The sequence below is a fragment of the Capsicum annuum genome, chromosome 3 (assembly GCF_002878395.1).
Source record: "Capsicum annuum cultivar UCD-10X-F1 chromosome 3, UCD10Xv1.1, whole genome shotgun sequence".
Taxonomy (NCBI): Eukaryota; Viridiplantae; Streptophyta; class Magnoliopsida; order Solanales; family Solanaceae; genus Capsicum; species Capsicum annuum.
The window spans coordinates 42,753,830-42,768,223 of NC_061113.1; the positions used below are offsets into that span (position 1 = coordinate 42,753,830).

Consider the following 14,394-nt stretch of genomic DNA (forward strand, 5'->3'; position numbering starts at 1 on the left):
TTATCGATTCTGCATGCAAAGTATCAGGTTGGTTCAACAAAGCACGACAAGCCTATGGAGTTGAGAATTCAGGGGAAACACAATCCTAGTGTTCACCTACACTGATTACAATCAAAGTTAATATAGTTACTTTCTCAAGATTACTACACAAAACCCCCCATTTACTTTTCATCTTCTGCCTGCGGACTACAACTGTTTGAGATCTGCAAAGCCATGTGTTCCTTTGGGATTTGACCCCAACTTATGTAGGTTATTATATTTTGACAGTGATCGTATCATCATCTAATAGGAGGTGTTGTTTCGACGTCATCATCTTATTACTAGTTTTAATATAATTAAATACAACGAGATCTCAGTAAAAAATATTATTTAGTGAATGAGATATATTAATAAAGTGATTTGAACACAATTTATTAAATTAAACGACACTAAGCAAACTTTACACTTTTTTCATACACTAAAATTTATTAATAAGAATGCATTATTTGTATATTGTATTTTACATATTAGTTTCATACATTAACACATTAATTTCATACGTTACACCTTTTCACATACCAAATCTGTTTTATGATTTTAAAATAAAAAGTGTGTTTATCTGTATCAAACAAAAATCATATATTGTGTTTCATCTACCTCCGTGAATCAAAATGTATAATCTATATGTTAATTAAAAAAATCGATAATTAAAAGCAAAGACTTTAAATATTATTGGATTTTACTTAGAGTTTGATTTTTTGTTTGTGGACGAAGACAAAAAAAATACATAATCAGTGAAGAAGAAGAGGAGAAGGAGGAAGAAAAAGAAGGAAAAGAAGAAGAAAGAACACTTTTGTTGATTGATATTTTAGAAGATTAAACAATTGATGTTTGATAAATGAGTAATTGAAGAAGAAAGTCGTACAGATGTTACTGAAGTAGTAAAATCATTTTAGATAGAAAAGGGGATGATTGATATCCTGATAATAATTGTCACCCCTTTTTGTGGATATGCAATATTTTTCCTATATATAAAAATTGAATTTTTTTCTTTATAATAATTGAAAAATGATTTTTTTTTCCTTTTTTAAACCCTTTTTAACTATAACGTTGCAAAGTTGAAAATATTGCTATAAGTTGCAATTTTCAATCTACGAAATGTTATTTGAATTTTTTTTCCTTTCAATAATAAATGGCCCGTGAGGCTTATTTCGTTTAACAAAAGAGACTGAAAATAGTAAATGCACGATATATTACAATTTATTTTACTAAAAATTACACAAATACACAACTTATGTTTCCAATATTACAAAAAATCTCAAATCCCTAAACATATTATAAAAATTCCAACATATACACAGAATGTTATGTATATGTCGGCTATGTTATGTATATTAATAGGGAGAGAGAGTAAAGAGAGAGAGTAAAGTAATTAAAAAAGTGGGAGAAAGTATAATTATTTTCAAAAAGATTAGTATTTATGTTATTTATACTTTATTTTATTCAGCAATAAATGGGCTCCCAGCCCAATCACTTTAGATTTAAAAAAAAAAAAAAAAAATTATTTGATAGTGCTAACTGCTAAGCATACATTAGGCACTCAACTTACTGAAAATAGCAAACATACGGTATATTTAACACTGATTTGATAGCACTAAGATACTCATCACACTCAACATGCATATTCACTAAGAATACCCATCACACTCAACCAGCATATTCTTTGTTCAAAGAATTTGGTAGAGTTCCACAGCCAGTCTGGGAGAAATAAGTAGTTGAAGAGGCTTCAGTTTAGGTAAGGCAATGCCTAAGCCCTCACTTAAATCTACCGATTCCTCCCTTGGCATTGAAATATTGTATCCATGAAGTAATTTGGCTAGCGTCAAATGCACTACTTGGGTGCCAAACATCAAGCCAGGGCACATTCTTCTTCCAGAGCTAAAAGGAATATACTCAAAATTCTGTCCTCTAAAATTAATGTTTTTATGTTCCTTCAAGAACCATCTCTCCGGTTTAAACTCATCGGGATCTTCCCAGATTCTCGAGTCTCGTTGAAGCTTCCACAAGTTAACAATCAAACGAGTGCCCTTTTTAATATGATACTTACTGACATAACAATCTTCGATGGCCTCTCGAGGCCCTGATAAAGGACCAGGTGGGTAGAGACGTAACGTTTCTTTTACGATGGCTTGCAAATATGGCAGGTTCTTGATGTCAGACTCTTCAACCCATCTGTTTCTCCCTACGTGGACGTCTAGCTCATCTTGGGCTAATTTCAATGACTGAGTGTCATTCATTAGCAAAGATAGTGCCCATATTAATGTCTCCGCAGTGCTCTCTGATGCCGTCATTATAAGTATCTGCTCATGTGAATTATAAGATTTTAGCCATGTAATAGGAGATTCGAATTAGAGCTAATCATTGTACTAGTATAGTTTATAAAAGGTATATACCGACCTCCTTCAGCACTATATGGTGTGAATACAATTTATAATATCCATTTAGAAGAAAAAGGAAATGAATTTATTTTTACGTCCAGTTAATTTAAGCCTAATGGACAGACAGCATAGTCTAGTTCTAACAGCATAAAAGGGATTCAAATTTTTGGATGGTAGACTGCGGAATAACGCGCCCATAGTCTAGTTCCAACGTATATGAAGATGCTACGAATTTCCTTTTAAAAAAAAATATGGGGGTGGGGGGAGGGGTAGGCTAATTTATGTGACACTATTTAATTTAACACTCACTAGTTTATTTTATTATTTTAGAAAAAAAAAATAAAACTTGCAACCCTTTTCAATGATTAGCATTTGTAAAACTAAAATAATCACATTAAAGGTGTGTTTGGTGTGAAGGAAAATGTTTTCGATGAAAAATAAATTGGTCTCTTACTTGTTTTCTTATATTTGGTTGGTGAATAAAAAATATTTTCTAGTGTTTAATTGGTGAATGAAAAAAATATTTTTTAGAAAATACATCTTAGCATTTAGCTAAAGATTAGAAAATGTTTTTTAAAATTTAACTTGTCCCCTGAAAAATACTACTTTTTTTCAGGGTGACTACAGGAGAGGAAAACATTTTCTAAAAAAATAAGTTATGTCTTACTTATGTTTTTGTGTTCGTTATGCAAGTAGAAAAATATTTTCTAAACTTTAGCTAAATGCTAAGATGTATTTTCTAAAAAATATTTTCTAGTGTTTAATTGGTGAATGATTTTTTTTTTTTTTTTTTTTTTTATTTATTATATTAAAGAAATTAAATCTTTTTTTTGGGAGAAGGGTTGGTAGGTGGGGGTGGGGGAGGTGTCAAAATAGGTGATAGGGGCGGGGCAAGGAAAAAATTTTAATTTTTTTTTGAAAAAAAAAATTAAAATATTTATTTTGGGGGGTGGGGGGAGGAGGAGGGGGCAATAAGGGGTGGGATCGGGGTAGGGAGTGAGGCTGGGATAAGAAAAAAATTAATTTAAAAAAAATAAATTTAAAAAATTTAAATTTTTCAGAGGGTGGTGGTAGGGGTGGGGGATCGGGTAAGAAAAACTTTGATTTTTAAAAAAAAATATATATATATTTTGAGGGGAGCTGGTATGGGGTGGGTTGGAGGTAGGAGATGGGGTAAGAAAAAAATTTAAAATATTTATTTGGATGGGAGTGGTAGGAGGTTGGGGGTCAGGGCATGGATTAGTGATTTTGAAAGTTGTATGAACATTTCAAAGTGAGGTTGAAAAAAAATTTGAAAAATATTTTCCTTACTTTTTTAAGGGGCCATTTTTTTTATTTGAAAAAAATAAGTTGAGTTGAAATATATTTTTCAAAGCATCTAAGTCAACCAAACATGAAAAAATTAAAAAATATTTTTTGAAAAATATTTTCCTTCGTACCAAACACACTCTAAGCGTAAAATAGAAATTCTAATCTTAAATTATATCCAAAGGTGATATTATTTCCATGATAGATTAAAAAGAAAATGTATAAGATAAATTGTGACGGGAGAATACTCCATTCTCATGATTTTCGTTTTACATAGAGCATATATTGGTGGTCATTTTATCTTTGTTCAATATGATGTCTATAAAGATTAATTTGCTTTTTAAAGCAAAAATAATATTCTTAAAAATTCTTTGATTATTACTATTAAGTTACACATTTTTTCTAATAATTAAAAATTTTGGGCATTTATTCAGCTAAAGAACAACACATGGAACCGGCAGAGTACTATGTATGTGAAGCTAAGTGACTTTTCAAAACAACGAATTATGTGAAAGAAAATTACCAAAGTTGTTGCCTTGATAATGGCTTCACGGGAGTATCCAGACTCCATGGTTTCCTCAGGAAGAGTGGAAAGCATGACATCAATAAAATCAGATTGGTCTCCAATAGAATGACAATCTTTTCTTTTCTGAATGTGTTCTTTTAACCAGCTATCAAAGACACTATCAACTTCCTTAAAGGTCTGTTTCATGGCTTTAATGTGCCCACCGATATCCATCCATTCAAGCGAAGGAATGGAATCAGAAAAAACAAAAGTTCCACCGAGGAACAACACTTTCTTAATAGATTCTTTGAAATGCATTTCCTCTGTGGATCCAGTAAATCGCTTTCCAGCAAGCATTCTGATGATTATGTTGCAAGTTATGTTCTCAAACCAGCTACTTAGGTTCACTTGTGCTGGAAGATTATTACTATTATTACAATTAAAGTACAATTCTTTAATACAACAATTCACTTCTGACGTACGGACGTGCTTCAGCTTCTCAAGGCGACTGTTAGTTAGAAGTTCAAGAGTCACCATCTTACGTATGTTGCGCCAATATGATCCATAAGGAGCCAAAGCGAAAAGGGCACCATTGTAACCTAAGTACTTGCTTAGCGCAATGTTTGGTCGACTTGCAAATATTTTGTCATTGGCAGCTGTGAAGCAATCTTTAACCATTTCCCAACTACTGACAACAAGAGCTGGATGGGATCCAAGCTGCAGTTGAAAAATGGGACCATATTTATCAGCCATGATTCCAAGGGTTCGACAAACGGGAAGCTGGCCACTAAGCAGATGGAGGTGACCTATGAAGGGCCACGCACCTGGAGCTTTAGGTGCTGACATTTCATTGTCTGTATTTGATTTGTTTCTTATTTTGTATTTACGAGCAACAAAAAGGGCTAAGAACCAAGAAACTAACAGCGCCAAGAGATGACAAAGAAAATACATGTTGATTGGAGTATATTGTAGTAGCTAAGTCGAGGAATGGGAAGCTTTGCGTCAAATTTTAGAACCTATTGAGGTTATTATTAATGGTCGAGATCAGATAGCCGTATTTATAATGGAAATGGGGTAGAAACATTTCAGATTTTTTTTTGTCCTTTGTGGCCTAAAACAATGTTGGGACCACGACCTAGACTTTCGTGGAATGGATTTTTACTTCTTCCTAACAACTTTCGGTAATTACTTTTCTTTTTAATCTATTTTTAAAAAATAACTTTTGTTATAAAATATAAAGTAAGAACAATAACAATAAATAGATAAAGAAGAGATAGACTTCTTTATTTATCTTCAAGATGAGAAATTATAAGATTCTTGAGATGATTTACAATGAATAAAATTCCTCTATTTATAAGGAAAATTACTCCTAGTTTCTTTCTAAAAGATGGATACTTCAATCCTAATAGATATCAACTAGATCTTGATAGATCTTATCTATATTCTTGATACATATTACATATATTTATAACACTCCCCTTGAATGTCTAATTGATAGATAATGTACCTCGTTAAAATCTTACTAGAAAAAATTCAGTGAAAAAAATTTAGTGAAGAAAAAAAAATATACATCTCTAATAATACACGTTTCGGCTGTCTCATTAAAAAACTTACAAGGAAAACCTAGTGGGACAAACCTTGAAAAGAAAAAAGAGTACAACGCGTATTTGCTCCCCTAATGAAAACATCAATGAACTTTTACATCCCAATCTTGTTTATCATCTTCTTGAAAGTTGCAGTTGAAAGAGACTTGTTGAATAAATAAGATTGTCACTTGAATGAATCTATTGCACGTTAATATCACTATTTTTTTGTAGCTCATGTGTATTGAAAAACTTTAGCGAAATGTGCTTCGTTCTATCTCCTTTTATACATCCTCCCTTAAGTTGTGTTATCCATACTGCATTATCTTCATATAAAATCATGGGTACTTTGTCACATTTCAAACCACATTTTTCTCAAATGAGATGTATCATGGACCTCAACCACACATATTCTCAATTCGCTTCATGAATGGCTCTTATCTCAGTATGATTCGATGATGTGGCTATGATAGACTGCTTTGTATATCTCCACACTACTAAAAAACTGAAAAAATGATCACAAAAAACTGACCACACATTGTGGTCGGTTTTTTATTTTTTAAAAAAAAAATTATTTTAAAAAAACGACCATATGTAGTCACTTTTATATTTTAAAAAAGCAAAATAATTATTTCAATAATTTTTATATTAATTATTATTTATTCTACAAATAAAGATTAAAAAAAATAACAAAATCGACCACTTGTGGTCGATTTTTTTAAAAAAAATATAATTGAAAAATATTTTTAAAAATCAACCACTTGTGGTCATTTTTAATTTAAAAAAAAATATTTTTAAAAAACCAACCACTTGTGGTCGGTTTATAATTAAAATAAAAAAATAATTTAAAAAAATCGACAACTAGTGGTCGGTTTTTGAACTAAAAAAAATTAAAAAGTAAATAGTTTTTAGTAACCGATAATTATATATATGTAATCAAATATACATCATATTTTCATTAAAAATAATTATATATATAATGTAATATATATATAATTTTTTGAAATTACATTGATCACATGTAGTCGATAACCAGTATAATAATAATAATAAAAATCAATCATTCTTAAATTTTGTGAAAAAATTACACTAAAAAATATATCAAATAAAATAAACAAATTACGTTAAACATAATCTTTATCTTTTACTAATGTTTCAATATATAAAATAAATATTTTCCTTCATATATACATTAATTGACATTAAACATACATAATCATTGCATGATGAATATGTATGTATATATATCATACCGTTGAGATAATGATATTATGTTACTGTTTCAGTCATAATAATGTAATAAATAACCAATAATTCATCAAAATATAATGAACGTGTTCTATTATAAGGTAATATACTTGTGGATGTGATATCTAGTACGAATTCAAGTTTTCATATATATAAACGATGTAGTCAAAACCTATTATATTAAGCTAATCAAATATAATTAATCGATCACTCATCTAAGTATGTATAAGAAACACATCGCATTATATTATTGGATAATATACTTGTGTACGTATGTGATATATATAGTACGTATTTAGAACTTGATATAGTCGTTAGTGTGTATATGTGTGTGTATGTATGTATACATACATATATATATATATATATATGTATGTATATATATGTATACATATATACAGTGAAGGTATATTAATGACATAAGATAATGTAATCTATAATTCATCTAAGCATTTGTGAAATATGTTGTATATTATTATAGGGGTATTAAAATCGTGTATGTAATGTTCATAGTACGTATCTGAAAGATGATAGACAATTAAATATATGTATATATACATATATCTCGTGTAGTGACGTATGTAGTAATCGAAAGCTAGATAATTGAATCTCTATATCAAAATAGTTTGAATGATACGTTGATATATATCATACTATTGAGAAAGTAGATATACTATTTTGGGTCAATATAGACACGCGTATGTTGCTGAAATTGTAATAACGTAAGAGTAGTATTACGAGGTGTATATATATATATAATATTGTATTTGAAAGCTAATTAACCAAAATTATTGTAATTTGCAAAATTCATCGATATTATTATACGATTGAGGAAATATACTACTCGTGTTAATGTGATGATATTATAACTTTTTATCTGATTTATATATATAAGAATTGTATTAAATTAATTAGAAGTTGTCCCGGGCCCATACACAGTGTATGTACTGTGTATTTATATTTATAAAAATTGTATTAAATTAATTGAATGTCGGTATAAGTATTATAGAATTAATTAAAATTTTAATTGGTTAAAAAATAATTTTAATTTATTAACTTATTTTTGTAATTTATTAATTTATTAATTGTAATTTGTTAAATATTAATTTCAAAAATATTTTTTTTAAATACTACGAAAACCGACCACATGTGGCCGGTTTTCAAAATTATTCTCAGAAACCCGACCACATGTGGTCGGTTTTAGTAATATTTAAAAAAATATATTTTTGAATAACCCGACCCGACCTGTAATACATAATATAACACAAAAACACAGCAAAAACTCCCCCATTTCACCTGTCCAAAACAGCAATAACACTCCAAAACCCTCCAAATCTCGATTGTTCTTTCTCTTTCGAGGAAGTTTCTACTCAACTTCTTGGATTCTTTTTGGCTTTAATTAAATTTTCAAGGAACTATTCCATTCTAACTTTCAATTTTGGGCAAGGTAACAATTAACTACAACTCATTAACTAAATTTAGCTTATTTTTGTATTCACAAATTCGTTTTTTAATATCTATAAATGTTAAAGGTCTACATACAAATATCTTAGTGTTAATTTCGTCAATTGGTTGTGGTTTGAGTTCTAGGGTTTGGATATTTGTTCTATTTAGCTAGATTTTAGCTAATTTTTGAAATTTGAGATTGAATTAGCTAATTTTAGGCTTGTTCATACATTAATTTGATTTTGAATTACCTAAATTTTGGTTAATCTTGACACTTATTTCTTCATTTTACTCATTAATTGTTTAATTTTTTTTGGTGGAAATGTTATTCCTATTCCTTTACTAAATTATTGTAATAATTTATGCGAAAGATTATTCTTTGTAATAATTTTACTATTTGACAGATTTCTAATTCGGTAAAAGGATTGCTTTGCTATTTTTTTCGGTGACCGCTTATTTCTTTCACTTTAATTTACACCAAGCAAAGGTAAGTTGATTTCTCTCTATTTTCTTATAATGAAGTCTTGTTATTGTTCATATTAAATTCTAGTGAAGCCGTGTGTGGCCTTGTTCGATTAACTAGCATTGTTGTTATCTTCTTGTTATTATTCATATTGAAGTCTAGTGAAGCCGTGTGTGGCCCTGTTCGATTCACCAGCATTGTTGTTGATATCTTGTTGATCTTGTTGTTCATGTTTTGGTGGTTATGTTTGGTGACTTAGTAGGTTGAAAATGATTAAGTGTAGGGACTTTAAATGTATTTTTTTGTTTTGAATGTGGTTATGTTTGTGACTTGGTAGGTTGAAAATGATTAAGTGTAGGGACTTTAAAGGCGTTTTTGTGTTTTGAAAGTGGTTATGTTTGGTGACTTGGTAGGTTGAAAATGGTTAAGTGTAGGGACTTTATATGTTTGGTGACTTGGTAGGTTGAAAATGGTTAAGTGTAGGGACTTTAAAGGTGTTTTTTTGTTTTGAAAGTGGTTATGTTTGGTGAATTGGTAGGTTGAAAATGGTTAAGGGTAGGGACTTTAAAGTTATTTTTTTTGTTTTGAATGTGGTTATGTTTGGTGACTTGGTAGGTTGAAAAGGGTTAAGTGTAGGGACTTTAAAGGTGTTTTTTTTGTTTTGAAAGTGGTTATGTTTGGTGACTTGGTAGGTTGAAAATGGTTAAGTACAGGGACTTTAAAGGTGTTGTTTTGTTTTGAAAGTGGTTATGTTTGGTGACTTGGTAGGTTGAAAATGGTTAAGTGTAGGGACTTTAAAGGTGACTTGGTAGTTTGAAAATAATTAAGTGTAGGGACTTTAAAGGTGTTTTGTTTTGGATGTGGTTATGTTTGGTGACTTGGTAGGTTGAAAATGATTAAGTGTAGGGACTTTAAAGGTGATTTTTTTATTTTGAATGTGGTTATGTTTGGTGACTTGGTAGGTTGAAAATGATTAAGTGCGGGGACTTTAAAGGTGACTTGGTTGGTTGAATTTGGTTATGTTTGGTGACTTGGTAGGTTGAAAATGATTAAGTGTAGAGACTTTAAAGGTGATTTTTTATTTTGAATGTGGTTATGTTTGGTGACTTGGTAGGTTGAAAATGATTAAGTGTAGGGACTTTAAAGGTGACTTGGTTGGTTGAATGTGGTTATGTTTGGTGACTTAGTAGTTTGAAAATGATTAAGTGTGGGGACTTTAAAGGTGATTTTTTGTTTTGAATATGGTTATGTTTAGTGACTTGGTAGGTTGAAAATGATTAAGTGTGGGGACTTTAAAGGTGATTTTTTATTTTGAATATGGTTATGTTTAGTGACTTGGTAGGTTGAAAATGATTAAGTGTAGGGACTTTAAAGGTGACTTGGTTGGTGGAATGTGGTTATGTTTGGTGACTTAGTAGGTTGAAAATGATTAAGTGTAGGGACTTTAAAGGTAATTTTTTATTTTGAATGTGGTTATGTTTGATCATAATTCAATTTTTGTGACTTAATCTACTTAGTTAAATCTGATTGATTGCGTATTTGGAACCTGATTATAGCTTGATATATCAACGGAACAATGATAATAGAATGGGTATTAGGGAGGAATTTCTTAAAGACGTTAAACGATTTGTTGAACATGCTAAGGCACTTGACGTTTGGACACATTTTTGGGCTATTCATTGTCCTTGTGTTAGATGTGATGGTGTAAATCTTGTAAATGAAGATGTAAAGGAAAATCTTTATAGAAAGGGGTTTCTTGAGGACTTTTTAAGATTGCGTGGTATTCATGGTGACGTTGTGCAAAATAACTTTGTTGTTGGAGAAAGTAGTAGGTTTGCAGGGCATACTGAATATCAAGATACTAGGATGACAGAAATAGTGCACGATGCTTTTAAGATGCAACACGGGGGTGACTTTAGGAAAAATGTCAAAGATGTTCCTAATAGAGAAGCGGGAAAATTCAATGAACAATTGCATGTTGCTACTCATTCTTTGTTTGACGGATGTTCTTACTCTCGTTTATCTGTTGCTGTTAGATTATTAAGTATTAAATCTGACTGGAATATTGTTGAAGGAGGAATGGACTCAATTATAGACCTTGTTAAAGTGTTAGTTGACCCCATCTTGGAGATTCCTGATTCTTTCTATAAGGCAAAAAGATTGGTGTCAAAGTTAGGTCACTCCTCGGTTAAAATTGAATGTTGTGAAAATGGTTGCATGTTATACTTTTAGAAAGATGCTCACCTAGAGTCCTGTAAGTTTTGTCAACACCCTCGATATAAGCGTGGTTCTAGTGAAAATCAAATTGTTATTAAGGCAATGCATTATTTACCTCTAATACCAAACTTGAAGAGGTTGTATGCTTCAAACAGCTCAGCTCCTCATATGAGATGGCATAGTGAAAACAGAAGGGTCACTGGTGTTATGTGTCATCCATTTGATAAAGAGGCTTGGAAGCATTTTGATGCAACTTATCCAAATTTTACACCTGAGCCACGAAATATTCGTTTGGGATTATGTGCGGATGGCTTTTCTCCTTTTTCAGTTGGTGCTGCTCCATATTCATGTTGGCCTGCATTTATCACCCCTTATAATCGTCCTCCTGAAATGTTGATGACTAGTCCCTATATATTTCTGAATTGTGTTGTTCTTGGCTTGCGTTATCCAAAAACCAAAATAGATGTCTACTTTCAACCTTTGATCGATGAACTTTAAATTTTATGGCATGAGGGGGTTGAAACTCTGGACATCTCACTTAAACAAAATTTCAATCTGTGTGCATATCTAATGGGGATTGTTAATGATTTTTCTGCTTATGTAATGTTGTCTGGGTGGATGACAGCTGAAAAACTGGTTTGTCCATACTGCATGGATAAATAAAAATCTTTCACATTGAGACATGGCAAGAAAAATTCATGGTTTGATTGTCATCGTTGTTTCTTGCCACCTGATCATGAATTTAGGAAACTCAAGAATGCATTCAGAAGGAATAGAAGAGAATATGATGGTCTACCTCCAAGACTATCTGGTCATGACATCTGGGATATAGTTCAGGATTTTCCTAAAGCTAGTGAGGAATCATTGTACAGGCTTGATGGATATGGCATTTCACATAACTGGACTAAGAAAAGTATATTTAGGGAGTTAGAATATTGGCCAGATAATTTACTTAGAAATAATGTTGATGTCATGCATACCGAGAAAAACTATTTTGACAACTTATTCAACACATTTATAGATGTTACCGACAAAACAAAGGATAATCCTAAGGCCAGACTTGACTTACCAGAATATTGCAAACGCAGAGAATTACACTTACTGGAGGGGCCCAATGGTAATAATCTTAAGCCCAAGGCTAATTTTACATTCAAGTTGGACCAAAAGCATTAAATATGTGAGTGGATCCAAAGTTTAAAAATGCCCAATGGATATGCCTCAAATTTGGGAAAGAGGATTGATATGGCAAAGGAATCTTGCATGGAATAAAAATCCATGGTTGTCATGTTTTTCATGGAATAATTACTTCCAATTGCTTTTATTGGTTTACCTAAAAACATATGGAAACCAATAGCAGAGATCAGTTTGTTCTTTAAAGACCAATGTGCCACCATATTAAAAGAAGAAAATCTGGCGCTAATGGACATTAATATTGTTATTATCACCAACAAGTTGGAGAAGATTTTTCTGTCAGCGTTCTTCGATGTGATGGAACATCTTCCCATTCACCTTGTGCACGAAACTCCGCTAGGCCGTCCAATTTAAACTAGGTGGATCCATTCATTCGAACGGTAAGCAATTGCAACATATTTAAATTCATACATATCTTCTTTTAAATATAGTAAACATCTAATCTTAAGATTGTGCAGGGCAATAGAAAAATTGGAAAGGGGTCCCAAAAACAAACATAGGATAGAAGGCTCTATAGTTAAGGCATATCTTGCAAGAGAAATATCTTAATTTAGTTCATACTACTTTTATGATGAAGTTACTGGTTCAAGAAACCGACTGAATCATCATTAGGACTGAATCTTTATATTGGCATCATACACTAGATCTTAGAACTGGAGTATATTGGTTTTCCAATAAAAAAATTATCCTCTTTCGATATAAGTGGTTTGATCCAAACACAAGAGTACATAAGGAGCATAACATCATTAAAGTAAAGCACAATAGGTCCTATTCTGTTTACGATCCATTTATTCTAGCGTAAAATGCTAACCAAGTGTATTATGCTCCCTATCCGTTGTATAATGAGAAGTCTAATTGGTGGGTTATAATCAAAACAAAGTCTATAGGATGGGTGGAAGTTGAAAATACGTTGGAGACTGCGTATCAAAATGAAATGTAGATTGATCACCAGCTAGTGGATGTTGACTTAGTGGATACTTTGAATCACCCGAAAAATATATTTGAAGAAGTTAATATTACGAAAGAATAGGCTGAGTGAGTAGGAGATGAGAAAACTTCCTAAGAGGGTGAATGGTTTAGTGGAGAGTCTTCAAAAGAGAAGGATTAGTTTGTGTAGGTTGTATTAATTATGTATTGATCATGTCTTTATGCTTTGTACTATATATTTACCTTTATTTTTTTTGTTTAAGATTGATATGTAATATACTGTTTAAGATTATTGTTTCCACTTTTCCATGATTTATATGGTAATAAAAATATTCTTTTCTATCTCGTGTTATTGGAGCGATTTGAAATGTGAATTAGTAACTTGAAATTAGTTACTTGTAATGTTTTCTTATACATTCATTTTATAGGAACTAACTACTTGTTAACTTTACATGAATTAGATGTCAGGAAGAGGTGACAAAAATAAGAAAAAAGTTGTTCTTATGAAAACAAAAAAGAAAAAACAACCTCCGTTGTATAGACGACCTACAGGTATTCAAATATCAGAGGGTCGATTTGCTAACGCGACAGCCCGACCCTTATATTCTTGGTCGTCTTAGCATTCGGCTCCTACTCCTACGTATGTGGGGCCACTTCATGGGTCTAAACTGACTCATTCTCCTTCTATCACTGTGCCACCGCCATCGTAGTACTATCGGATGATTTCTGGCCCATCTGGAGTACTACCATCCTCAGTACCCTCCTGGAGCAGTCATGCAGCTTTTCACAGTGGTTCTGCAGGATCTATTGGGTTGTCGGATCTTCATCTTGGAGGCACTCTATCTGGTGCTTCAGATCCGCCCACGCTAGTGCATCCACCATCACTTACCCCACAGTCAGGCAACAGAGATAATTTTGGGAGGCGTTATCTTCTTCCATATGCGACAGGGTAAGATTTCTAAATATAATAACATTATTTATTTTTTTATTACTATATTATTATGCTCTATGAAATTACTATTTGATCTTGTGTTGTAGGTTTAGGCCGGATGCTGGAGTTGGACAAACTGGGAGAAAATACATTTGTCG

At 31.6% G+C, this 14,394-nt stretch overlaps 1 protein-coding gene across 1 annotated transcript; it reads right to left on the minus strand.

Moving 5' to 3' along the window:
- Positions 1-1,584: 1,584 nt before the first annotated feature.
- LOC107863881 (xanthotoxin 5-hydroxylase CYP82C4) lies at positions 1,585-5,323 on the minus strand. The gene is made up of 2 exons (XM_016710064.2): positions 4,249-5,323; positions 1,585-2,339 (listed from the first exon to the last, which is right to left on the minus strand). The coding sequence occupies exons 1-2, from the start codon at positions 5,179-5,181 to the stop codon at positions 1,707-1,709; spliced, it is 1,566 nt and encodes a 521-aa protein (XP_016565550.1). The 5' UTR covers positions 5,182-5,323; the 3' UTR covers positions 1,585-1,706.
- Positions 5,324-14,394: the final 9,071 nt, after the last annotated feature.